The 27,803-nt window shown below is 40.2% G+C and overlaps 1 protein-coding gene across 2 annotated transcripts in view; it reads left to right on the forward strand.

Moving 5' to 3' along the window:
* Window positions 1–1,117: 1,117 nt before the first annotated feature.
* The window catches only part of LOC115767031 (uncharacterized protein CG43867), a 137,689-nt gene continuing 111,003 nt past the window's right edge, over window positions 1,118–27,803 (forward strand). For both annotated transcript variants that reach the window (XM_030711157.1, XM_030711158.1), the window contains exons 1-3: window positions 1,118–1,412; window positions 21,936–22,803; window positions 22,868–22,960. In XM_030711157.1, the coding sequence (XP_030567017.1) occupies window positions 21,949–22,803; window positions 22,868–22,960 (948 nt within the window). In that variant the 5' untranslated portion in view covers window positions 1,118–1,412; window positions 21,936–21,948. The remainder of the gene's footprint in view (window positions 1,413–21,935; window positions 22,804–22,867; window positions 22,961–27,803) is intronic.

The following is a 27,803-nucleotide window of genomic DNA, read 5'->3' on the forward strand; positions in this document are numbered from 1 at the left end:
ACACGGGATCCGCATGTTGTAACGTTCAATTTGATATGTTTTTTCAGTACCTACTACAAAAGCAAAAAAATAATTTTGACGGGAAGGTTTCATAACCAATTGCGAGGCTAGCTTAATATACATATGCATAAATGTGGTCATTACGTATTCTAAATTATATTGTTATTATAAATTCGTGCAGTCAAAATGTAACGCCACGGAATAACAGTAAATCGTTTTAACATTTGAATCAATTTGTGTTATGTTACCTAATAGCCATGCCCAAGCTCTGTTGCTTAACAGCGTGCTGTTAATACAAACAACTGTTGAGCAAGTATGAGAGCAACGGCGCTCTCGCTCTCTCGCACACGCACACACACACACACACAGTTTGTGTTGTGCAAAAAAAGTTGTACAACGACAGCAAAAGCATAGAACGCAACTAACAACAACAACACCAACGAGCAGCGCGCGTGACAGCTGCGACGTCGACGTTGCTGCCGCTGCCTCGACGTGTTGTACTCTCTTTCTTATTGGGAAAGAGCAGTTTTTCACCAGCCGTCAAGTTGTGTCCGTGTCGCGGTCGCGTCGCTCAGTGTTTGTTGTTGTCGTCGTCGTTTTGACTATTTGTTAAAATTATTGTTATTACTAAATACCATATGTAACGGCCTTTTATAAAACGCGTTTTCTTTGTTTTTGTTTTTGTGATGCCTTGTGAAATAAAGCGAACGAAATTAACGGCGCGCGTCTCCAGCAACAGTAACAGTAGCAGCAGCAACAACAACAAGTGCAGTACAGCTGCAGCAGCAGCAACAACAACAGTTACATGAAGCGACAGCTGTTTGCCAGTTGACAAGTGTCGCATTGGCAAATCTAAAATTTATTTAAAAGTAGTCAAAACAAATTTACAGTAAAACGCCCATTGTACAAATCAAACTAACACCAAATACAAATTTACCGTTTTTTGTGCGCTGCGGAGAGACGCCTGGCCAACGACGACTGCCGCAATAATAACAACAACAGTAATAGCAACAACAACAGCAGCATCAAGCAAAGAAGTGTTTCTCAAGTTTTTTTTTTTGTGTTTTTCTTGTTTGTTTTTTTTTTTTTGCCTGCGCAGTTTGGCGCTCTCACGTGTTTGCGCCGACTGCGACGCCGACCGCGGCCCGTTTGATAAATGCAAAGAAATTCCCATGCGGCCGTTTAGTACATTTTCTACAGTTTATTTTGTGTGCCGCCTACTGTTACATTTCCTTGGCTACCGCTGCTGCTGCCACTGTTACTCCAACTGCTGCAGCGGCCATGTAGCAGCTACAGTGGACCATCCATTTACTTGGACTCTGCTGTCGCCGCCGCCGTCGACATCTCCTTGTCGGCGTCGTTTGCTGTGATAAGCTCAGCTGCAGAAGTGGACGCTGCCAACAGAGAAAGAGGTGAGTAAATTTGTAGCTCTGCTTATATGCTGTAACGGTTCCTGATCGCTGTGAGAGAGGAAATATGTAAATATGTATGTGCACACATATGCATGTATGTGTATATTTTGGGATTTTTTTGCATTTCATTAAGCCAGTTGTAAATTAGCGTCTTTTTTTTTAATGATTCGCAATAGGTAGTCGTAATTCCATTATTTTGAAGATATGCATGTACTGAATTTAAACAAAAGAAAGTTAATTATTTATGCTTCTGAGGGATTCCTACTATTACATTTAAATAATGTGAAGAAATGAGACTTTAAATTGATAACCTCTTGCTTCTAATAACTTCTTTAATTTTTGTCCAAGTCATATTAAACGCTGCGTAACATAATTTTCCTTAAGATTTGGTTAAGTTAGCACTAAGCTTCAAATTGATCCCTTTGCATAGATGTGGAGTTTTGAAATATAAGACTGCAATTTTTAACAGAGAAATTTTCACAAAATGTTATTTAACAGCTGAATAACATTTTTTAGCAATATATTTTTTTTTATGCTGGCAAAATGTTAAAATAAAAAAAATAATTTCAGTAAGATTTCCTTTAAATCGGGCTTTTTAAATGTTTTGTTGGAAGTTTCCATTGCAATTATTATAATTGCAGTACACTCTAGATACCCTCTATATATATGCTCCATAAAATGTTGTTTCTTATTTATGTATGTATTTCCATTTCATTGTTGATTTGTACTCTACTACTTTTGGACTTGTAAAATCCTTAACAGACTTGGATAAGTCCTAGCTGATTTTTATGGTTAATATCAATGGTCAAGTTCTTGTTCATGATTAGTTTTGGATGTGTGGATTGACAAAAGAACAAAAAAACAAAGAACATCGAACGTGAACACAATTTGTCGGTTTGCGGTTCGAATCAATGCCTGGTTCCATGCATAAACTAGATTTTTGATTTTGTTTCAAGAATTCGTATCATTTCCAATTTTAAAAAAAGTTTAATTGTTAGAAATTCAGAAAAAAAACACGTACAATCTTTTCATATGTCAAAAAAAAGTTTTTTTTAGCCTTGGTTCTGTTTTGGGCTCGTCTGTTTTTTTTTTGCCCCATAATCGATACATAATATAGAACTTGCTCTTCCTGGTTTCAAAACGGTTCGGTTTGCAGCTTTAATTCTTTCCTCAGAGGTCCTTAAGGTCTGACGAGGTGCGGTTAGTATTGGGAATTTGTTGGGTTTGATGGGTCACATCGCATTATTTACAGTGCCTGCAGTTGAACAGCTGCCATTTGTCCTCGTTGCATTTTGCAATATCCTCTCATCGCTCTCAGCACATCCGCGCCACACCTCCCTCCCATTCTGCCACACAGCACACGCCCACGTGGCTGCGCTGCATGCACCACAGTGCCATCAATAAGTATGTCAACTGAGTCAACAGCATTTGCACAGCAGATGGACGCTGTATGGTCGCGGCGGAGGGGCTTGGAGAGCGCTGGGGGAGGCGGCAAATACTGGAACTACGGACTTGAAACATTTGTCGCCAATGTCGTCGCTCATTTGGCCAAAAAAAAAAAATGGGAAAAGAAAGACAGAAAAGCCGAAAGCGAGTGCAAAAGGAGCAGGAAAAACTCACTATAGCGAAAAGACATATCAAGAGAAAGGGCATTCTGCCAGACGCCGCCCACGCCCCCCACGCCGCCCACACACCCTCGCAACCCCCATTTACCCATAGACCTAACAATATACCAAACAATTCCATTGATTTTTCTTGTGGGAATAGGAAAATATAAGTGCGGCACACGGCCAACAGGCGCAGGCCATAGACATAGACAAGGACATGGACATGGACATGGTAGACATGGATATAGACACAACAGAAACCCCTCCCCCCTTTTCTCTCCCGCTCGTAGTCGCAGCCCCTGACGAACGCTGCGGCGCCTGACGCAGTGCTCCGAGTACTGCGCGCACCCCTTTGTGGCGGCGGGGGCGGCGGAAGCGGGGCGGCTTCTTCGTTTGCGTCGTTGAACTTTTTGCAACATGCTTCGTTCTGATATACCCTAGACTTTTTGAAAAGCTACAAAGCGGGCATATTGCGAACGCATGCAACTGGCAACGGAACACTCATGAAATTTATATATGAGAGTACACTAAATCTATATAGTCATGTTTCTTTTTGCAACATGCCTCGTTCTGCTATACCCTAGACCTACTGCGATCGAATGCAACAGGCGAAAGGAAAGTTCATTAAATCTATATAGTCTTGATCGGTAGACTAAACTTAGTCTATATACTAAATAAGTGCATTTTTCAACACTGGCTGTGCAAGCTTGCCTGGCGTCTGATTAATTTTGACAATTCACTTGTCATTTTCCATGAAAATATGCCATGAAATAATTTAAAAGCTCCAGTGTTGGAAATCACCAAATGAGTTCAGTTTTCAATAGATTTATTGCTATCATTGCTCCCAAGTCTATTCGGACAGTTCCACGAAAATATTCCCAGATTCTTCCAATCTATCCATAATTAGATACATTTTTTGTTGCTGCACTTTTAAAACGTTTACAGGGTAGCGTCCAATCGAGCAGTCGCAAACAAGATATTTAAACTTGTTTACTGTTGCGTTTTCTTCTGTTTTTCTGTTTTTTTTTTTTCTTACCTTTAACTTCCTTTGAGTCTCAGCGCTCGGTTGCTCTCCCTCCTCGCCGCTTGATTCCGGCTTGGAAAACGGAATTTATGTTAATTTGGTGCTACATTCCAGGAACCATGTCCTTTGTCTTATTTGCTTAGCTATAACTTTGTTTTGGTTTTGGTTTCCTTGAATTTGGTTTGGCTTGGCTTGGTTTTCTTTTGTCTGGTTGGCTCCACTTTTATTTCTCTTATTTGTTATTATTTTTATTTTAGGGTAGGTTGTGTCTTAGGGTTAACCCGTACGCATTAGCTTTTTCCCTCAGTTTGTTTTGATTGTTCCAAGTTTTCCATTGAGATATTTACGTTGCAATCGAATTGTTTGCATATCTTGACGAATTCTCAGGAATGCGTCAGGGCTGGGGCTGGGGCTGTGACTGGGGTGAACATATTTGTGGTATCATATGGAAATCGTTAAAAGATCATTTTCTATAGCGTTTCATTTTGCTGGGCTTGTGTAAACAACTTTTACAGTTGCAGCCTATCTCTATCATGCGCCCTTACTCGCAATGTTCCCATTTCTCTTTCTCTCTCTATCTCTCTTGTTGTCCCTCTATATCTTTTTCTCTCTCTATTTCTTTTTCGCTATTTTTTTCTTTCTATCTATCTCGTTGTTTCCCTTTCAGTTCATCTCTCTCTTTTTCGAGTTGTCTCTCCCTCTCAATCTCTCTATAGTTTTCTTTCTCTCTTTTTCTCTCTCTACAGTTTTTTCTCTCTCTCTCTCTCTCTCTCTCTACAGTTTTCTCTCTCTCTCTCTCTCTCTCTCTCTCACTCTCTCTCTCTCTCTCTGTATCTGTCTCTCTTTATCTGTCTCTCTTTCTCTCTCTCTCTCTTTCTCTCTCTCTCTCTTTCTCTGTCTCTCTCTTTCTCTGTCTCTTTCCCTTTCTCTTTCTCTTTCTCTTTCCCTTTCTCTTTCTCTGTCTCTCTCTCTTTCTCAGTCTACGTATCTTTCTCTGTCTATGTCTCTCTTTGTCTACGTTTCTCTTTTTCTCTCTCTGTCTCACTCGCTCTCTCTATCTCTCTCACTCGCTCTCTCTATCTCTCTCATTCGCTCTCTCTATCTTATTCTCTCTCTCGCTCTCTGTCTCTCTATCTTTCTCTTTATTTTTACATATATTTTTTTATCTTTCTCTGTATCTATCTCTTTCTTTCTCTCTCTCTCCCTTTCCCTCTTTCCCACTCTATAATGTGGCTAAAAAATCGATTTATCTGCTTAATTAACTTTATTAACTATGGTTAGAGCTCAGGTGCCGTGATTTTTTGCTGCTCTTGTCCCTCTTTGTCCCACATGCAAAAGGCGGGTTGGAATTAAAGTTAATTTACCTCTAAAATCTAAAATCTAAAATTGGATTTAACGAGCGATTACTGTACTAATAATATTTGTAGCCAAGCCCACAATAAATGTCCTCAAGCTCAGCAAGCAGCATTTGCCAATTGTTTTTAGATCTTCAATTAGTTTCAGAGCATCTGGTTAAAGTTGATTTCCAGACACAGTACCATTATTTGTGTGTGTGTGTGTGTGTGTGTGTGCAACATTCACCTGCATTATCCGTGCTGCAGCTTAGTTGACCTTTGACATTTTGCCTTTATTAGCTCCCGACTGCGAAATTGTTATTGTTGTCATTTTCATTTTCTATTTTCCGCTTCGTTTTCCTTTCTTTTCTCTCGACACTGGTGCCATGTCAATACTTTTCCGAGCGTTTTCCTGCAATCGGAAATTTGTTTCGTTTAATTGATTTTCATTTCGTTTTTGCCACGTTTGATTAGTTTCTGCGTTTTGCTTGTTTCCCACATTTATGTGGGTCAACTTGGGTTGATAGGTTCAAATTTTTTGAGAATAAAATGTACCTGAGCTGAACTTGAACTTTTTTGTTGAGCCGCTGCTGGGCATAAACAAAATGTACTTTATTGCGAATAAACATGCTCGATCTTTCGTTTCCAATCTCTGAGCCGCAAAAACTTCGAGCTGGAACCTTCAAAACGGAACCAGCCAAAAAAGCAAAGGGATTCGCTTTATGATGCACCTCATTAGAATAAACATACGGGATTAGAGCATTTGATAGAGGCTCTGAACCGTAAGATCTGTGAGCTGTGAACTGAAACCTTCTACAAACTCTTTCGTTTCCAATCTTTAGTCGAGCTTTGAGCTGCGAACTGAAACCTTCGAAACGGAACTAGCCACCCAACATAAAGGATTCGCTTTATCTTATCAGTCCAATAATAGAAAAAGAACTGCTTAAAACATAAATAATTTGCAATTTGTCGAATAATCCAGCTGTGGACTGCAGATTGCATCGGTTAGTTCTGCAAATGATTCGAGTGCTTCAGCTGGTTTTGTGGCATCAGCTGGCGGTGCAAAATGCAAGCCTCAAATAGCAATTCCATGAACTGTGCACGCACACAACATAAACATAACTTTGCCACAATATATACCCCCCCCCCCACACACACACACACATACACACACACACAAGCACACACACATAGAAGCACACGCAGCTAGACAATTTTATTTTCGTTTCTGGTGCATTTTTGGCCCGAACCGTCGACATATGGCCAAACAAGCCGGCCAAGAAAAACAGCAGCCGACAAAACAAGAGCTCACAAACAAAAAAAAAACCAAGCGTGCTCTAGTGGAGAGTGCGCAACTGGGAACTACCCTGTAAAGTCTAGTCTCAGTCAGACTTGTTTAATTATTTCAGCTAATTGTTCTTGCCTTTTAAAATTCAAAATCCAACTGGCAAGCCAGTATATCAGCTATATGATATAGTGGTTCGATCCGACTTAACGAACGGATTGCAGTAGAATCTATGCCGAAGTTGCAGACTTGAAGCTAACTTAAAAGTGAGACAAATTTAAGTAGAGCTTATTTTTTTTTGACTCGGCTGTTGAAACCGATTTTACATATATGTTATAATATATAAATAGTATAAGCATATATATATATATTTTTTTTTACCATGTGGCTGCGGAGCTGCCAATTTTTGTTAGTACAGGGTACAAGAAAATGAGGAGGAAACTTTAATAAAAACATGTCAAGAGCACTTTTCGCTGAAGTAACTGCAGCAGAGGAAAAACTCGAGACGCCCACACAACCACGCCAGGTTGCAGCCATCCCGACCTTCCCGCTCGCCCGTTCTTTGGCTGTGGCAGCCGCAAACGGCGTCAAGTCGAGTTTTTTTTTTTTGGCCACCCGCCGCATTTGTTGCTGCTGCTGTTGTTTTTTGGACTTGACCAAGTTTATTGCCTGCCATATGCAATTGCCGTAGATTATTTTTGCTGTGGCGATGGCGACGCTTTGACATGGCAAAGGCGTCAACGCTGCCGTCCACCCTGCTAAAATGAATCTTGTGCACAGATTTGACACCCACTGCAGTCGGAGTATAAATAGCAACAGCAAATGACTCGAGCACACCCCCGCTCAGACCCTGCTCAGACCAGCCCAGCAACGCCCAGCCGAGCTTTTCTCCCATTGAGCCGCTGGCTCTGGGCTACGTGATGTTGTCCAACTTGCCCAATTTTGGACACGAGGCCCGCTTTAAGAGCGCTACTTGAAGACGGCATCATGCAGCTGCGATGCGTTGCAAGTGGCCCCTTTGGGGCAAGTGGGGCAAGTGCTTGCCACACACACACACACACACGCACACATCACACACAATAAAACCACGCAATGGCCCATGTATGCAAATTCTCTAGTTGCATTTTAGTGTCAAGTGCGGCCGTACACAAAGCCAACGGGCTGAAGGTAAACGGGGGGAAGGTAAACGAGGGGAAGATAATGGGCCCCAACTAAATGCAAAACGATTTCGATTTGGAGCACTCTAAAGTTGTCTCTTAGTTTTTGGCACTAGCGCAGATTGTTTGCGAACCACTTTAAAGCGGGCGCTAAAGACAATATCGGTGAACTAGATCGGTTCCTTTGAGCCAGAATGTACGGCAGGGCTTGGTCTCATATCAAATTGATGATGAAACAAAATAAATCGAATATCTTTGGTGAAAGCTGAAAAGCACGTTAAAATCACAAAGAGCTAGCTAAGTTCATTTTATAAACTAGTTGTCTGTTGTTATTCAAGAAACCAAAGTGAATCTTAGCTTTACGACTGGTTCACCAGTTACTTCGACCAGTTTCTATTAATCACATAACTGCGTTCTAGATGAACCTAAGTCTAAGCACCTTTTCTCACTAGGGGCTGCTTTGACTCAGTTGTATTATGAACTAGTTCACAAATGGAAATCTTAAGAGCTAGTTAGTTTAGTTTGTTGGCATTGAATGTCTGGAATGTTTAATATAAATATAAAGATAGGCATATAGAAATCTTCTTTAAAGAGTATTCAATCAATACAAATACAAATACAAATTCTGATTCACCGTGAATCATTCAAAATGCAACTAGTTTCACTGCAAACCAATTCATGTGTTCCCTATCGAGATGAATCAATTTTTTTATTTTATTTCAATTTATTTGCCACTTGGCACCTACGATTGAGTGTGCGATTGAGTGAATGAATGAACGAGTGATTCGATATTCATTTCCATTCACATTCATTCCGGCATTTCAGGCATTCATGCAATGCCATTCAGCTAAACGAAGTGGTTTCCTAACTGCCCAATGAGCTGCCGAGAGCGTCTAACTGCGATTACCACCCCCCCCCCCCCCTGTCTACCCCTTCCCCCTCCTCACACACTCTCCGCCATGGTAAGCGCCTAGTCAAGCCCTGGCTTGACTGCAATGTGGGGGCCAAAACTGTTGTACATTCAATTAATTATTTATACCGGAAAAGGTAAACGTGCCCGAAAAACACGCAAGAAGCAACCAAAGCCAAAGCTAGTCAAGGGGCATGTTATAGGGGGAGGGAGGGGGGCGGGGGGGTTGGTTAGGCGTGGGGCTGGCGGCTACGGAGAAAGAAATGCCCGTAAATGTAGCCGTGGCAAACATTTTACGGTTACATCGTCGCTGACATCGTCGACGTCGTTTTTTGCATAATTGATTAAATGACTGGCCATATAACGAGCAGACAGCGTTCAAATTGTTTGCCTGTGCTGCCTGCCACGCCCGCAATGCCCCACCGTGGGCACGACCAGACCCTGAGCTAGACCCTGAGCCGGAGTCGGAGCCGGAGTCGGAGCCAGAGCCCAAGCCGCACGCGACTCCCCGTGCAGCAGCCGTGAAAAATGTGAATGTGAATTTACGACGTTAGGAATTTGTAGCAGCTACTTGAAACAAGATGAAACCTAAGGAACCACCTGCCAGCCCCCTATACCTGTGTGTTGTGTGTGCAGCACGTGGGGTTATGGCATTGGGCAAGTGTTGTGATTATTGGCTAAATCTAAAATGCAAAATGCCAAAATAAAAACAAAATTTAGCACAGCTTGTTCGAAGCTCTGAAGTGCGGAACTTGTTCAAATTGTCGCTCATCGAACTAGTTCTCGGCCAAGCCATATATAGATATTTTTGAAATATATAAACATCTTATACCTTGCAAAGGGCACACTAATTTAAAAAAAATCAGAGGAGGCAGTCAGTATCCATAAAGGAAATATCTTTGTGATTAGTATCAGCAGCCGAGCCGATATATCCATGAACGTAACTGCTCATAAATCTGTAAGGGTATTTAATCCTCGGCCTGCCTAGAACAGGTGTTCTCGCTTGTGTCAATTGCTTTGAAGGTCGTTACACATTTCATGCCAAAACTATAATACCCTCAACAAGTGTATAAAAAAGGGAGAATAAAGTCAGAAGTTAATAAAAGCCAGAATTAGTGAAATTAAATATAAAATTATATATATAGCTGCTTTTAATTTTTAATTAAGTCTTCTCTGTTTCGTTTCATTTAAATATCAAAACTAAACATTTTACACTAATTAAAATCAACTCTGGAGTCTCTCTATTTTTGTCTAAAAGAAAAGTTTTGTTTTTACTTATTTGCATTTTTTTTTTGTTAATTTTTCCTTTGGATTTTTATGGTGCGAGCTGTATGTGTGTGTGTGCGTGTTGTTGGCCTTGTTTGCTGCTTGAACTTTGAACTTTTTGCCGTGCATTGGGCCAAGTCCCCTTGGCTCCACTTTGCCTATGCGGCCCCTAAACAAACATCCATTCGTCGCACTCATCCCGTTTGCTTGTTGTGTTCTTATAGGGCACGAAGCAAGCACTTTGAGGCCGTTTGCCCTCCCCCCCTCACACACGACAAAACACACACATGTCATATGCTAATGTCTGTTATAAATATGTGTGTGTCTACGTGTGTGTGTGTGTGTCAAGTGTATATCCTTTTGGCGAAGCGAGTGCATTTTCTTGTCAACGCTGACATTTCCTGCACTTCGGCCTTGTTTTTCCTTTATATTTTTTTTTTCGCCCACCCAACGTCTTGCCATCTTCTTGTTTTACCCTATGCCCATTGAAAATGTGTAGGATCGGGTATAATAGTTTTGTGCAAATCTATGATTCGGGCAGAAAAAAGCCTCGACTCGAACCTATAAGGTGTTCTATATACTCTTAGTCAGAACTGAGCCTAGTCCGTCTTTCTGTTTTCCTAATACCGATAATTATCGGTCCTGAAAGAAAATAATAAACTCGCATTGTATTCGCGCGCGAAATACACAAAAAGAGTGTAACCTAATCTCTCGAGATCTCTAACAGTTTCTTTAAGATCGATAATTATCGATTTTGACACATGCTTTCCAAGCATAACTCGAAAACTATAAGAGCTGGAAACACCAAACCTTGGATATATATCTCGTATACTATATACATTTATTTATTATTTTATTTATTTTTAGATACCTATGCCCATTCCAGGGTATGTTCCAGTCGAGCACACCCGACTGAAACACTCCTACTTGTTGTTTTTTCCGTAGATGTTGTCATTCCTCCCGTTTAATGAGCATTTCCCTTTTGTACCTTTTGTATGGCTTTGTTGTTTTATTTGATAAAAGCCAAGAATTATGATATGAGAACGTCACGTTATACGCAGAAATTTCGATATATATTTAAGGATTAGAAAATGATGGATATAATTGATATCATCTATATTATCTTCATATAGTTAAAAATTCTATGCTTGAACAAATATATTTAATATGTATTCTCTTTCCCTTATTTGTGGTGTTTTATTGGAATTCGTTTTAAATTCGCTTCTGTTTTATTCCAAGTACCTATGGCCAACTATTTATTTGCCAAAGTCAATTTGCCACGCGCCTGGCAGTCACGCCCATATTAAGGTCAGGGTCGTCTTCGTCGTCATCTATATAAATGTGTATGTCCATAAGTATACATCTTCCCTGTCCCCCCCCCTTGCCGTTCCTAGCGTTTTTCGTGATTCGGTTTTGGTTGGCAATTAAGATTTCGCTCAAAAGAATCTTTTTAGTGGCGCCGTCGCAAAGTGTTTACCCATTTTTTTTTGTTTAATCGATGGCGTCAATTGCACTCTACTTGGATTTTTTCTGCCCCCTAGCCTGCTTCTCATTTATATGTATGTAGATATATATAGTTGATGCTTCTCATTTATATGTATGTAGATATATAGTGGATGTGCCTGTATATGTTGTTAAGTTTTGGGGGCGAGCGCTGCATAGATACAGTCGTGTTTTACTATAAACATGGCAGACATGTATGAGTACTAGCAGCGAACCTGTGTCAGGTCTGAAATGGCTTAACATATCTTTTTACTTGTATATAAATATATACGATTGTGTACTTACCCAAAAATTGAATTAATCATCATTTATCATTTATGCATTTTTGGTAGAATGGAAAGAGACTTCTATTTATTCACAGGAGCAGGGGAAGAAAGAAGGAAAGGTTGGATGGGAAAAGACGGAGAGAAGCAGATGAAGTTCATAAGATAGTCAACACAACCTGCTTACTTGAATTCATGAGAATCGCATAGTAGGGCAATATTTAAAATGCGTTTTACTTAAATTGCAGCCCAGCGGAAAGCAAAAGTGTCTTTTATTTGGTTTAGACGACCATATATTCACACATACACAGAATACGTACAAACAACCATAAATATATGTATATCCCTACTTGTGCAAATCCATACACACATAGTTGCATAAATATGCATCCAAATATAACATACATACACAAATGCATTGTAAGCACACGTAGAAAAATTCAAATAGAAAAAAGTCCATGCATATGAGAATTTGTTTAGAATATTCTATTTTCTATTCATAGACTTAAATTTCTTTTATCATTGCTTTATGCCTGAATCCTTGTCGTTTACCAAGAACTGACATACATTTCTGCTGAAAATGTAAGATTATAACATAGAATATGTAAGAAAAAGAAAAAGGAATCTGACGTCCGATATTCAGATAGACAAGATAAGAAAAGTTTTTTCTGCACAGCAGATATTGTGGAAAGAAATCTTATATATCTGTATGTAAAATATATACATATATACGTTTATATTTATGACACTCATGACTTAAGTTTAGTTCAGTAGATGTTATAAATAAAGTAAATAAACATAAAGTACATCTTGGTAAAACGACAGACACTTTTCTCCCCTTGAAATCAAGAACTCTTGACCCATTCCAGCTAATTCATTCATTTAACGCACAAACAACAAAACTCTATTAAAATGCTTTTACTGAGTAAATTTAAGAAAACTGAAATGGAAAAAACAACTAAATGTGTAGCAGACGGGTGTAACCAACAGCGGAATACTCTTACTTATGCTGGCCCATAAAGTTATTTGAAGATACATAGATAGAATGGCCATGAATGGGTGTGGCCAAACACTTTTTGGATCAAACTCTTGATAATATGAATTTGAACTTGGATTATTGCGTCAATAGGCGTCGAAAAAAAATTGACTTCAGCACGAACTTGGCACAAAACCAATATACTCCTTGTCTTTCTGTAATAACATGAGCTAACAGTTCTGTCCACTTAATGTAAACAAAACAAACTTGGCCTTTTATTTTTGTGCACCAACAGCTCTTAGCTGTATCAAGGGAGCGTGCGGCTTTTGCTGCCGCAGCAACAGCGGCTACTCTATCTACCTTTTCTACCTGTCGGCACACGCCCATTCAGTTCGCATTATGCAAAAACAAGCAAGCAACAACAACATCAGCAACAACAACAACAACAATAGAAAAGAAACAACAATAGTTTGCAATGCCGCTTGCATTGTTTGCTGTAAGACAACAGCAGTCTGTTAAGTGCTAACAGCGGCGCAACAGCGCATTTCAATGTGAGTGAACTACTCTGTTCGCTGTTTGTAACACAGCAGCGCAGAGAGCAGCAATGCTTGAGAGCGTGAGAGTGAGAGAGTGCCAATTGAGCAAGTGGGGGCGCAGCGCAGTCGTTGCTTGTAATGTGCGGCTGTTGTTATTGTTGCTTTTGTTTTATTTTTTTTTGTAAGTGAGCATTTGACGTTGACGTTTTGACTGCTGCTGCCTCTGCCGCATTCGCTGCGACTGCAACTGCAGCCAGTTGGTATGATTGTTGTTGTTATTGCAGTCCATTGACTTTTTCAGTTTGCTCAGTAACTGTTGTTGCTGTCGCTGGCGCTATGCGCAGTTGTCACAGTTGCTGGCACTGCCGTTGCCGTTGTCGCTGCCGCTGCTGCTACGGCTGCCGCTGCTGCTACGGCTGCCGCTGCTGCTACGGCTGCTGCTGCTCTGCTGCTGTTGTTGTTGTTGTTATTGTTATTGGCATTATTGTATAGATTTTTTCTCACTTTTGCATGTTTGCTTGTACTTTATTCATACGCATGCATAAGCCCGTTTTGTTTATTAACGATAAAAACTGCAATCTGTGTGCTGAGCGTGGCTCGGGCTGCCTACCAAACACAACACACAGCCACACCTACAAACTCACACACATACATTCATATATATGAATATGTAGCCTCTGTCTGGCTGCTGTGGGAGTTTTATTTGAATACCCCTTTTTTAAAAAAATCGCATAGCATGGGTAGAATCAGCTTGAGCAGCAGTGTGTAACACTATAGCTGTAATTGCTTCAAAATTTGTGTTTATCGTAACTAATATTATTCAGAATCGAGAATCAGAAAGAGAAGCATTTCTAAAACGATTTTCCCCAATTCCTAGTTCCAATCAAATTCATTCTACAAACTTCATTATAAACACTGCAATTACAACAAAAGGGACTTCAAATGTGTAAATAATAAACACAAACGGTTTCAAATAACGTACGTAAAACAGAGTATGTCATAGTCAACTCTTATTGAATGCTTTAATCTATAATGAAATATTAGACATATGTATATTCTGGACAATTTTGTAATGCAGCTTGCAGTTATATTGTTTAGTACTCTGTTTAAGAGTTTAGCTGAGTACAGGGTATTTCTTGTTCTATCGTTCTTGCATAGACAACTCTACATATTTATATTGTTGTTGCATTTTAATTAAGATAACTTCAGTTTATGACAGCACACTCACACACACACATACACGCACACACACATGGATATGCATATTTATGTGTAAACATATCAGTTGTTGTCCAAAGTTCATTGTGGGCTGTTTATAAATAAATTGCAGTTAAGGAGTGGGCGTGATTTGTGCGCAAAGTCAATGATCAGCTAATGGGCGATTACTTAAATATTATTATTATTATTATAACTATTATAACTATGGAAAATGCAGTTTTGCATATATAGCTTTGTTATTTTATGCGATTTTGAGAGCCCAAATAGTTTTCTTTATCCGTTGGGAAGTGGCGGGAGGTGTGGTTGGTAACTAAAAACCCATACCTATTCCATACCTACATTCTAATTTTATCGTTCATTTCTCAAATTCGATATTTATCGATAGCATGAAAATGGTATGACATGAGTCCCTTGTACTAGTTTTATTCACTTTAAAAGGGTTCAGGCTACAAATATTATTAAAGAGGACATATACGTATTTGAGCTTTTCACACTTTTTTTCACACTTTTTTTTATAGAGTACTGTGCCGGAAATAGCTAAAGCATAAGAAGTTCTGCGAATTTGGCTTTAGGCGTGAAAGCTGCATGTAAAGGTTGCCTAAGTGGGACTTGAATACCTCTCTCTCTCTCTCTCTCTCTCTCTCTCTCTCTCTCTCTCTCTCTCTCTATCACTCTTTCACTCGCAGTCTCTCTCTCTCTCTCTCTCTCTCTTTTACTTTAATTGACTTTAATTAAATGCAAGTCGTAAAGTCAAATATGTGGCATGGGCGCACAGTCGCATTCTCAGGGCTCGGGCTCGAGCGCGGGCGCGGTTGCGGGCCTTGTCGTTACAATTTAATTAAAGCGAATGCGAATCATAAATATTATAATACCAGCGCAGCAACTGTAAGACCCAATTGTCGAGTAACGTGCCAGGCTAACGTTGTCTACTCGCTGCTTTAATTCGGTCTTATAGACATGGCCAACAGCTTTCAGTTTCTGTTCCGTATTATGTTTAAGCTTTGCAGTTTTTACTGATGATCATAACCTAATGTCACACATTCAATTTTGCTAACAATTTTTGACTTCTATGAGTTTAATTTTAATATGTTCTTAAATGCTTAAAATATATTGATTTCTATAGTGTTGCGAAACTGGCAAAGCTCTATATTTTTCTTAAATATAAACTTTTCCGATTTGTCAACAATTTGTAGCTTCCGTAAGCTCGATTCATATAAATTCAAAAGTGTTATAAATATGTTGGTTTCTGCAGGAGTGCATTTTAAGGTTTTTAAAATTCTATATTTCAAATGTTGCTAAACAACTTAATTTATATATTTGTCTCCAAAATAAACTATTTAAACATAATATAATTTATTGAAAGCTCCAATTTTTGAGCAGCTTTCGTGTTTTTTTTTTACAGTATAGAATATAGTTTTATTTAATTTAATCAAGTTTTGACCAGAGTTTGGAAGAGTTCCATATCATATAGCTCCTTTATGAACTGTCGTTTGTGATGCATGTATGTAGGGTAACTGGTAGGGTATTGAATCGTCGTATATAACTGTTGTTGCTTTTTTTGCATTTTGTGTACACTTTGTCTACTCTGAGGCCTTACCAACTTGTCGCGACTTTAAGCCGCAAACTGTAAACTGGTCCGCAGCGAAGGTCGTTGCTTGTTTGTTTCGCTGGGTTGGGCGACGCTTTTGCCGGCTGTGCTTGGAGCGGGTGGCCGAATTGTTGGCAACTAAAACAACAACTAACCGGTTTTGTTTTTCTTGGAGCTACACATAAACTTGATATAAGCTTCCTTTGAGCTAGGCCACAATGCAGCTTATAATGCGTCTGGGATAAATCGGATTACTATTACATATAGCTCTATGGAAAGAATCGCTCGAAAAATAAGTTTGTTGTGTGGAAAACTCCTCTGTTTTTCCTGATACCTTGTCCAAACTATGCTCCCAACACATCTGCAAGTCCGCGTCAAATTGTACCATTCTATTATATAGCGACCATAGGAATAATCGGACGGATTAATCACTTCTAAGTCATAGGTTTAAAGAGGCATTCAAATGCTTTTTTCGTTACCTATTATGCTCTCAGTTTGCAGTCCATTGGCGAATTCACTTTGATCTTTGATTGTCGCCGCAGCTTTTACAACACTGGCTACATTGTTGGGTTGCATTTCGATGAGCTCAGCGCTTGCATTTGTCATGCATTATGCAGTGGCTATTAAAAACCATTAAGCACCCACAATACACACACACACACACACACACACAAACACATACACACACACGCACTAAGTTGCATACATACACATCATTTACTTGATCTGGCGACCAAGTTGCAGTCTTTAGAGTTGCCAACTTCTGTTTGGCTTGTCACGTAGGTCATAGAGCGGCGGTTCCTCCCCCCCACACCCCTGTGCATGGCCCAGAAGTACTTACCAACTAGCATAAACAACAACAACAACAACAATGACAATCGTTTTTACAGCAAACCGCAGCGCAGACAATAACTTCTCCAGCCCTTCACCGCTCTGCTGCGACTAGGCCAGCCTAGCCTTTGCCATTGCTGCGGGTGTCTCTGTTGCGTGTGTGGGTACAGGGCGGTAGAGGAGGGGGGCTGGTGTAGAAGGTGGTGGGCTTACCAATTAAAATGCGCGACATCACATGTGCGCGAGCATTTATTATAAATTTTTCGTTGGAATTGACTGAAAAATAGTTGGTAAAAAACCAAGAAAAAAAAAATAAACTAAAAAGCGGGAGCAAATAAATAAAAGCGCATAAAGAACAAGCAGAACAGAAGAGCAGGGGGTTGACTGAACGAGTGCTGATGAGAGTCGCTGGAAGGGGGGGGAGGGATTGTTGTGTGGGTCGGGCTGGTACAGTTGCTACCGTTGCATGTGCGACAACCCGGCCCGCTGCCCCCGCTATATTCTGTGCATGTTACAATGTTGTTAATATGACGCTTAGTAGTTGTCTCATACATACACACACATACACAAACACACACATTCATGCCAACAAACACACGCTCACTCACACACACACATACGACAAAATATGCATTGACAATGTTTTTCAAATTGACGACGCACAACAAGAGTGAGAGAGATGGAAAGATAAGCTGGGTGGGTGGGGCTGTTGGGGGTGGGTGGGCATGGTGCATGATGCTTCATGGAAGGGAGGGGGGGGGGCATGTTGGGGCGCGTGGCAAGCTGTAAAATTATTGGCATGCGAACGATGCTGCAACGTTTATTAAATTTTTGAAGTGCCGCACCAGGGTGAAGTGTTGCCAGGGGTAAAAGGGGCTGCAGAAATATATGTATATATATGTACATATAGACACATAATAGAAGTATGCGTGTGTGTGTGTGTGTGTGTGTGTGTGTCATTTTATGTAGTATTAATTTTACAACTTGCATTTTGTATTTTGCAACATGAGCACCATATATCATTATTTGCAGCCAAATATACTTGATTTTCAGGCAATAGAGGTATTTGTGTGTGTGTGTGCCGTGAGTGTGTGTGTGTGTGTCTGTCTGTGTGCCGTGAGTGTGTGTGTGTGCTGTCTATCAGTTTCATTTTTGATTGCTTTATGAAACGAGAACTGCTTTATTAATTTGCCATCAGCTTGATTTTATTTTTATGTAATTATGGCTTAATTTTATTAACTTTAATTTATCGCTTTAATTAAACGTTAATCAATTGTCTTTTAAATAAGTTAAACAATTTAATCGACAGCAATTTGCGTTTATCCCAGCGTTAAATGAGTTAACATATTCGATTTTTGTGTGTGTGTTTGTGTGCGGATCAAAGTTAACAATCACTTTAACATGTTGTTAAAATAGAATAACTTTGCAGCTTAAATGTAAATAAAATATTTGTTAATCAACACTGCCAAATCTTTAGCTTAGCGTTGCCAACTTATTGATTCAGCGCTGCCAGTGTTTTTTTGTAAAATGAATTTAACGTAATTTTGTTGTTGAAAAACTAAAAAATGCCCTCAAGATAAGCGTTTTTTTTATTTATCTACATTTTTTTAAATTCGAATAGTCATCCACTTGCTTTCACCCAGTGTTGATAAACGAGCTAATGAACAAATATTATTTAGCTGTATTGATAAACTATCTAAGAAACTTTTTCTGTCAAATAAAAAGGCCAAGCATTGCTTTAAAATGAAACAAATTGAGCTAAAAATAGCTATTCAAACAGTTTTATTTTCTTCGCTCTATGCTGTTGTACACTCTGCAATATTGATCGAAAACTTTATAAATCGTTGCTCTTAGCACAATTTACCGACCCCTTTTTAAATGGTTTGTCAAGGCGAAAGAATCTTTAGTGCCTTAAGTCTATTGAGCTCGCCCCACCGTAGCAAGTAAGTTGCTGCAGCAGACACACATGGATTTGATAATACCCAAATACATTGTCTAATATTTGTGGATGCTCGGGCGAAGCGTTGCAAGTTAACTGTCGTCTGGGGGTCTCAAATTTGCTTTCTGCTTCCAGCTACACTTGCAACATGCCGCACTTCATTGCAACTAAACAAGTTTGCTAACTATTTGAGTGAGTTTTCATGCGTCGTTGCCGCCGCCGACGCTGCTATTCTTATACTTATTTGGTTTTCTGTCTATAAACATGTGTGTGTGTGCGTGTGTGCGTGTATTTTTGTATTTGTGTGTGCATTAGCGAGTTGTTGCAAAAACGTAAGGCTAAGCAAACCAAAGAGTAAACACAAGACAATGAAGTCTGAAATAGGAACTGCACATATCCACACTACTGTCACTGTGTTTGTGTGTGTGTGTGTGTGTATCTGTGTGTAACTCCATATTAAGCCGAGTCACAAACATAGATGGTAACTGAAAATACTTAGTATCTGTATCTGTAAGTTACATATTGCTAAGCAGCTTAAGATTTGAAAGCTTCAAAGTGTTGTCAGGGCTAATGAGTTCGTTCAACTTGTTAACAAATAAAAAACAAACATCTGTTTGGCATACAGCTATTTTACGCCGTGGCCAAACGCTGCGCTGTTGCCAAACTTCATTGTATTTTTGAGATATTTTCAAACCTCAACAGATTGAGTTTTCAAAGTGTCCATCTTTAATTTTAAGATCTTAAGACTCTCAAATACACTACATTTCTACTTAGCCAAACTTCTATGCAAAATGCTGTCTTTTGTATTTATTGCCAGCAATTTGTTTATAATTTAATAGCAAACACTCATCAGCATATTATAGACTGTTGTCAATTTTCATAGACTGTTTTCAATCTTCGAAGCGTCATTGTCAGATTTCAGACTTCAGAGCATTCAGTGCATTGTTGACAAATTGGATTAGAGTCCACCTCTTTTTCAAACCATTTGCCTTGTTGCCGAACTATAACTGGAAACTATTTGCTTTGAACAAGTTAGCAAAGCGTTAGTAAATAACTAAAGCGCAGTAGGTAAACTTCAGTGCCTCCTTACCAATTTTCAACAGAATTTTTGCATTGCATTGTTGTCACATTTCAAAGTGTCGTTTTAAAGCCTTTCCGAACATTTTGCCTTGTTGCCAAACTTTTATTGGAAACTGCAGCAGAGCGTTCTAAAATAATAATTTAATACGCTGTGGGCAATCTTTATTGCCGTGTTGCCAATTTTCAAAAGAAATTTTCCAAAGCATTACTGCCACATTTGAAAGCCACAAATTGTCAACATTGTCAAAGGCAATCCAATCCCATTGAAAATGCGTGAGGCTTCAGGCGCTCTAGTTGGGCATGTCCGGCTCTCTAATTGCTGACCAGTTGCACTCAAAGAGCCATTTGCGAGGTTGCCGAACTTCAATTAGCAAACAATTTTGTTGTAAAGTGCAGTTGGCCAAAGCAACAGAACTCAAAACTGTGCCCTCAAGTGCACATTTTGTCAAATCAAAAACGGAATTTGAATTTCAATCAACTTAAATTAAATCAAAATTTGTAAAATGAAGTGCAGACGCACACACACGCACACACAAATAACCATTCGAGAGTCACTCGATGACTTCAACTAAAACCCTCAACTTCAATTCCAATTTCATGGGCAGCTGCCAGTTGTCGTCCTTTTCGTTCTCGTCTTCCTAATCAGCACAAAATTTGAATATAATTCTCATGAATGCCCCGAGAGTTGTGCTCCGGTCTGGTCTTGGATACCAAGGGTCTTGGCCTTGGCGCACCCTACGACCACAGCAGCAGCATCAGCAGCTGCAAATGGGAAGCCAGCTGTAGGAGTTCAGAGCTGGAGTTCGGGTTGAAGTTGGAAGTTCGAGAGCCTTTATGGCCACAAAAATTCACAGCAAAGAAAAGTCGACAAATGCACTGGTCCTTCTTGTTGTTGTTGTAGTCGTTGTAACCTGCATGTGCTTCAAAAGCCATCATCTGACTGGAGACTTTGTAACTACGGTCTATAGCCTTGATGGTCTGTTCGGTTTTGGTTTTGGCTCAGACACAAAACCGCACAAAAGATGAAAGGCCAAACTCTTACACTTTGATGATTGAAATGGCGTGCTTCTTCCTCAGCTCAAGCTAAAAACTAATATGTTCAGCTTCATCTTTTTTTCTGTTTGTTTTTTCTGACTGTCTCTAACAAATGTTGTGTGGCACATTCAATTTACCAATGATGGCCATAATTGCTGGGACTTTTGCACAAAAACTGAGTACAAATACGGGCAACTGCCCGCCCGGCTTGATTAAAAATTGCGCACACGTAATCGCAATTGACGCCCCAGATTCGCGCACCTGTTGTTGCCCCCATTCTGGCAGATGAGTTCCACCCAGTTAACTGACAGCTTCGCCTTGTAGTTGTAGTTCTACACTTTGCTCAGTTCTCGAATTCTCCCAATTCCCATATTACTGGGCTCTGGCTCAATGGACAGTAGCTGCCCGTTCGCATTTAGTTTTTTGTGCCTTTTTGTCTCTGTTGCATTTTGCGCACGTTTGCTTTGCCAAGGCGTTAAATTAATGCTATATATGCTATATATATACCAGATTTGCTGCACTTAGCTCTTAGCTCTTAAGCCTCGAGTTATGCATAAAAAACCGTGTGTCGAAATCGATATTTATCGATAGCATAAAAATAGTAGCAGATATCGATAAGAATATCTCGATAACGATAACTCGTTCTGCGTATGGTAGACGGGCATATATATATTTATATATAAATATACGATTTGGCTCAGGAATAGCTTTCACTATAACTTATCCAGCTAATTCGGCTTAATATTCGCTATATGGTAAATACTTAACTGGAATTTTGGGTTCGATACGATCAAAAGCCTTTTATTAATGCTCTGCTGTTGTGCATTTAGGTAAGGATTGCATGGAAAAGTGTTTATTTGACAACTGAACTGGTTCTGTGAACTTATAGCTGGTTCTAAGTGCGATTTGCTAGTTAGTGTAGTTTTTTTCCAGCAAAATGACGCATTTTTAACAGAGTTTTTTACTTGCAGCTGCCGTCGCTAAATGTCTGACGAAGTGCCTTTGGGACGTTTATCGCAAATTTTTGATACACTTACCAATTTACAACAACAACAACTCCAACAACAACAACAACAGCAGCAACAACAACAACAGCAGCAGCAGCAGCAGCAGCTGCAGCTGCAGCATCAGGCGACGGCAGCGGAGCAGCGTCGACGTTCGGCCTCCTCATCGCCGTCACCGTCAGCGAGTGCCTCGGCGTCGACTTCGGGCCGTGCCACGCCTGCCGCAGCGCTGGGCGTGGCCGCCACTCAGACGCTCTATTATACGCACACGCACAACTACTTTCTGCGACCGCAAGATGGCGCTAGCTACCTGCACACGTTCCCGGCCTCGGCCGCCGCGCAACATTCCTCACACTACTATCAGCAGCAGCAGCAGCAGCATCAACATCAGCTGCAACTGCAGCATCAGCTGCAGCAGCCACCTTCATTGCCCACCCATCTGCCCGGGCGGCTGTCGGGCTCCGGCTCTGGTTCGGCGCCCGGTTCCGGCTCCGGCTCTGGGTCACAGTCGCTGCACGGCTCGCCACTGCTGGCCAAGCGCGCCACCTCGTTTAGCGGACAGATGCCGTTGACGCGCGCCGCCCAGCTGCATGAGGCACGCCTGGTGGCCGCCTCGACGCCCAACAGTCCGCGTCTGATGCCGCGGCGTGTGCCACGCCCGCCGCCCATACCGGCCAAGCCGGCCAAGGAGCTGCAGCCGAACACAGCAGCAGCCCCGGTGAATCCCGTGCTTGCCGCCCTCGATGCACCCGACGCACCCTGGCCACATTTCTCCACGCTAACCGAACATCTGAACGTGCATCAGCTGAACAACTATGGACAGGCATTGCCCGAGGTGCGTCCCAGAGTACTCAGCTCATGAAAGTCCTGCTGACTCTCACTCTCTCTTTGCCTTGCAGATCAATTGGCAGGAGCGCTGCTTGGAGCTGCAGTTGGAGCTGCATCGCTCCAAGAACCAAGCGGGCCGCATTCGTGATATGCTGCGCGAAAAGGTGAGTCCAAATACTTTTCTATTAAACTCTATCTGAAACCGTTGAGCATGTGGAGGCCAAATTGAACTGGTTTGGTTCAGCGATCCACAGCACTAAATCTTTTCATTATAAACTCAAAAAGTGCAAATGTGATAGAGCCCATTTCATATTCTTGTATTATTATATCTGGCAGAAGCCGCTAGCATTAAATATGACAAAAACTTGCGGCTAGGCATAATGTCAATCTGCAATGTTAGCAGCGAACCCACATAAAACTGGTTCAAAAGAACTATTTTGCACGTACTGTGAAAAAATGGGGTTCTCGAATGTTTAGTATCTGAATTATGTATACTTTGATTAAAACTGAGCGCAGGTTCAATGACCGAATAAAAGTGGAACTGGTTCAGTTCATTGTTTCGTTGCATAAATTCTTTCTCTTGTTAGCTTATGAGGAGCTCAATTTTAGAATTAATTGGAAGAATGTACTCTAAGGAGCACTATATATACATCTAAATTCGCAAAAAGTGAATAAAAACTTGTGAACTGGTTCCGTTCACAGCTTGTTTTGGAACAAGTTCATAATGGATAAGCGTATGCGACATGGGCAATAGGGACGCTTGGGGACTTGTTGATTAGCGTAAATGAGTTAATAAGTGAGCATCAAGAAGAAGATGAGCAGAAAAAAATAAAATAACGAGCACAAAGTGACGCACAGACACATTAATTACACACACACACGCACACGCAGAGACTTGTGCGAAATGATGATTTATGGGGCCCATGGTTAAAACATTTTTATGACGGCCCCTTACAATTATCAGGCCAAAAGCTAATCTACTTGCCAGGAACAGAGCTCTCCGCCCGGAACTCCCTTACTTGCCCGTTGGCTAATTTGTAGCGGAAATAGTGCAGCTGTCTGTTGACAGTTTCTACACACGTGTGTGTGTGTGTGCGAGTGTTTGAGTCCTTTTATGATTAGACTAATTAAGTCATTAGGCATTTGGCCAAAATAAAAGCATCAGCAGCATCAGCAGCCTCCGATCCGCGCCTGCTCACCTCCAGGGAGCTCGCAGCGATATGCGACGCCATTGTCATTAGGCTTATTGGCAGCGCCATCTAGCGGCGCAGTAATGCAAAAACTATATGAATTATTAAAATGTTTCTCTGTGTGTGTGTGTGAGGATTACTTTCATCTCTGCACACATGGCAGATGGTGTATACACTTCACATGGTTACATGGTCATGAGTCGTGACATAAATTAATTACACTTCAATGATTTTTGCTGCATGAATTATGCATTATGCTGAGCGCGACCATACTTAATGCCCATTTCGGGTATATGTATTTTGTGTAACGATCTTTTTCAATCGCAATAAAATGTAGGAAATCTCCAGCTTAAAGTTAAACAAGTGAATCAATGAATAAATATGTGCAACATTGCTGATATTTTCATATTTTCATATTTATAGCCTTGCACGGTCACTTAACCAGGGCCGTGAAAAATTTCAACATTACTCTTCCAAGTATTCCGCATTTTAGAAAGACATTTGAATATGAGTTTAAAACGCAGAACTTAACTTTTGCTTATCAACCTGATATGCCCATTTTCTGCACAGGATTGGTTGGCCTATGAGACTTTTTTCTGGATTATTCTAAATGAATTTTCCGAGAGTTCTTTTAAATTCATGCAAGCATTTTCCACAATCACGGAGATAAGAAGAGTTTCCCGTTTTCTACAATCCCGAAGACTATTTCAGGGGGTGGAATTCCCATTTTCCACAATCAAGGAGACTGGCTCCAGAGGAGATTTCAATTTTCAACAATCATGAAGATTCTTTCAGAAGATGATTCCTGTTCTTTTCAATCACGAGAATATTCTCCCTCTAGAGAAAATTCTCGTTGATCAAATTTTTATGGAATCAGTTAAAAATAAAATGATTTTCGGATTAATTTAACTGTTGAGATTACGATTTAACATAAGATACTCAGTTCTGGCAGTAATCGAGATTTTAATATTTCTGGCTTGAGGAACTGATCAATCAGATTGGAACTAATGTGTAGATATAGTCAGATACACCGATGACTGTCTCTCAGCCAGAACCAATATACTCTTGATAAGCCTATAAGCAGAGCATAAAGGAAAACACAATCACACGTTTTCAGAGTGCTATTTGCAAACTTTTGGCATCTATAATAAATGTGCCGGGCCAAATAGAGTCTTGACACATTTGCAGCAAGTTGGCAGCTTGGCAGCTAGCAGCAGGTATGCCGCTCGCCTTTAGCTCGTCTCCCCCCTTCCACAAGCACCCCTTTCATATATTCTCTTTGTGTCGCTCGAGAAGTTAACAAATAACCCGAAATGACCTCTTCAAAAGTTGCTCACTTCCAGCTTCTGCATTGTTGTTTTCATTATGTTAGGCGACGTTGGTGTCAAGGTGTGTGCGCGTATGTATGTGTGTGTGCGTGTGTATAGGCATGTGTGTGCATATGTGCAGCGCCTATTGCTATGCAATGGAAACTTTGCAGGCCATTGTTGATATTTGCTAGGCCAGTGCGGGTGGCAGGAATGTAGTGAATGAAGTGAGTATGGCGAATGCATTCGTTTGCTTTGTGCATTGTCGCATGTCGCTTTTAATGAAAGAAATAAAAACAAGTGTGAATCGTGTGCAGCCAACTGAGCCATGCCCGTTCACAGTACCACGAACAGTTTAAAACATATATCGATTATTTCGATAAATATTGTGCTATCGATCTCGAGCGGATCTCATCAGAAGTCTTCATTGCGAGTGGAATGAATGGTCTCTTTAGCACAATTCATAGATTTGCCACGCCTCCTGTGGTCGTAGCCATAGCCATACACAATTATGTCTAACAGACAAAAAGTCGGCCAAGCCCAATATACCCTCTTCACTTTGCGAGCGAGCATCAAAAATTGATTGTGAATACTAAAACTTCTTTATGGCAAAAAGCAAAAACTCCAAGAACCTTTGACCTGAACACCTGAAATGCTGCTGCTGCACTTTTCAATATTTAATTGGCAGCAAATTTCGCAAAGCAGTGGACAAAAAAAATATATATATATAAATATATATCAAAGCAAAGCAGTGCCGGATATAAGCACAAGCAACTAGAGGTATGATCGCATTTGCGCTGCTCGACTTGCCGATGCCCTGCATTAAGTTTTCACAACAAGAAAAAAAAAAAAACAAATAGAAGCAAATAGAAGCTTATTCAAAGAATTTACTTTTGAATTAACCTCAAAATTATTTATAGATTTTGGTTTTAAGTAATTTATTTTGTAGAGTTCAATCTAACTTAGTTTTCTTCTATTTATTTATTTTTTTAAAGAAAATTTATGAATAAATAACTCTAACATTTTTTATATTTCGCAAAAATACATGAATAGGGCTTATTCCAGTTAGATCTAGTAGCTATCTGGGATTAAATGGATCCCCTAGAGCCGGCCTGTTTTAAATTAAGTATTAATAATTGACAGGTCACTAAAAACATTTGTTTTATCTTAAAGTGTTCAAATTATGCACCTTTTTGAAAGTTTCAAGAGGAAAAGTAAACTTGTTATTAATACTATTCGCAACACGAATAGGGGCTAATGTATGAGAGAATTCGGCTATGCCGCTGCGTGGTCATGTTACAGGGTATTCAAAAATATCAGAGCAAAGCCAAATTGGATATCAACGCAAAATGAGAAATATAACAACTCGAACGACTAAAAGTATGCAATGAATATTTTATTTGTGTTTTATGCATTTGCCATTTGCCATTTTTCCTATTTGCTGTTTGCTGTTTGCTGCTTGCCTTTCGCCTTTTTCATCGCCCATTTTTATGAGCTCTTCTATTTTTGGTTGTTTTTGCCGCCTGCCACACAACTTGCAACTTTGCAGCTGCAGCTGCAGCAGCTTTCAAGTGCAGCACATTTTTGTCATCATAAATTTTAAATTAGTTGCAGCAAACTTGCAGCTTGGCCACGCCCCAGCCGCCTTTTGCAAACATTATGTTTATTTATAATTTATTTTGTATATTCTTTTCATTTTATTTTACCCATCGCAAAGCCCATTTATAAAAACTAAGCAAATCTGTCGAGAAAAACCTTTTATTATTTATATTTTTGAGTGCTCATAAAATGCAAATTTTCCAGTCAAGCGCAATTTTCGGCTGTCGCTCACTTTTCATAATGTCACAAGTTGAAGGATGGGGACAGGCTATGGCAATGACAAGGGGGGAAGGGGACGCTTTGGGGCGCACCGAAGGAGCAATCAAAAGAGGCGTTAAGCTAAAAACCACAACATCGACTGGGCCAGCAAATGTTTTTTGGCAACAATGTGCAAGACGTGAAATTATGGCCAAGCATATTGCAACATTCTTGTACGATAATAAAATTCAAGTTTATTGCCAAGCCAGCCAGTCCCAGCCGCAGCTCAGCCCAATCCAAGTCGAAGTTCACAGTCGTCCGAGCCAAACAACTGGCCCAACCAGGCGAGAACTGTGCCGAAAAGAATACCGAATGAATAAAGTTTTACGTAGCTGGGCACACAATATCCCATATCGTTGTGTTTACAGCTGCGACGTTGCCAAATTTCGCGTTTTTAACACTAAGTGAGAAGGTTGTCTTCAATTAAATCTTATCATGAATGAAATATTTATATATTCATGGGCCATTGTTGCCGCGCTTCAGTTAACTTTGAGCTAAAATTGACAGTTTTAGAGGTTGCATTTATTTAAGGTGCGATTTACATTACTTTAATGTTGCCAAAATTCACTGAATATAGGTTTGATAACATTGCCAATTTTCATATTTTTCTTTCACACTTTATTTATAGTAGCGAATACAGCAGGCGAAACTTA

This window comes from Drosophila novamexicana, unplaced genomic scaffold (assembly GCF_003285875.2).
Source record: "Drosophila novamexicana strain 15010-1031.04,08,12 unplaced genomic scaffold, DnovRS2.1 tig00001302-arrow-arrow-pilon, whole genome shotgun sequence".
Classification (NCBI taxonomy): domain Eukaryota; kingdom Metazoa; phylum Arthropoda; class Insecta; order Diptera; family Drosophilidae; genus Drosophila; species Drosophila novamexicana.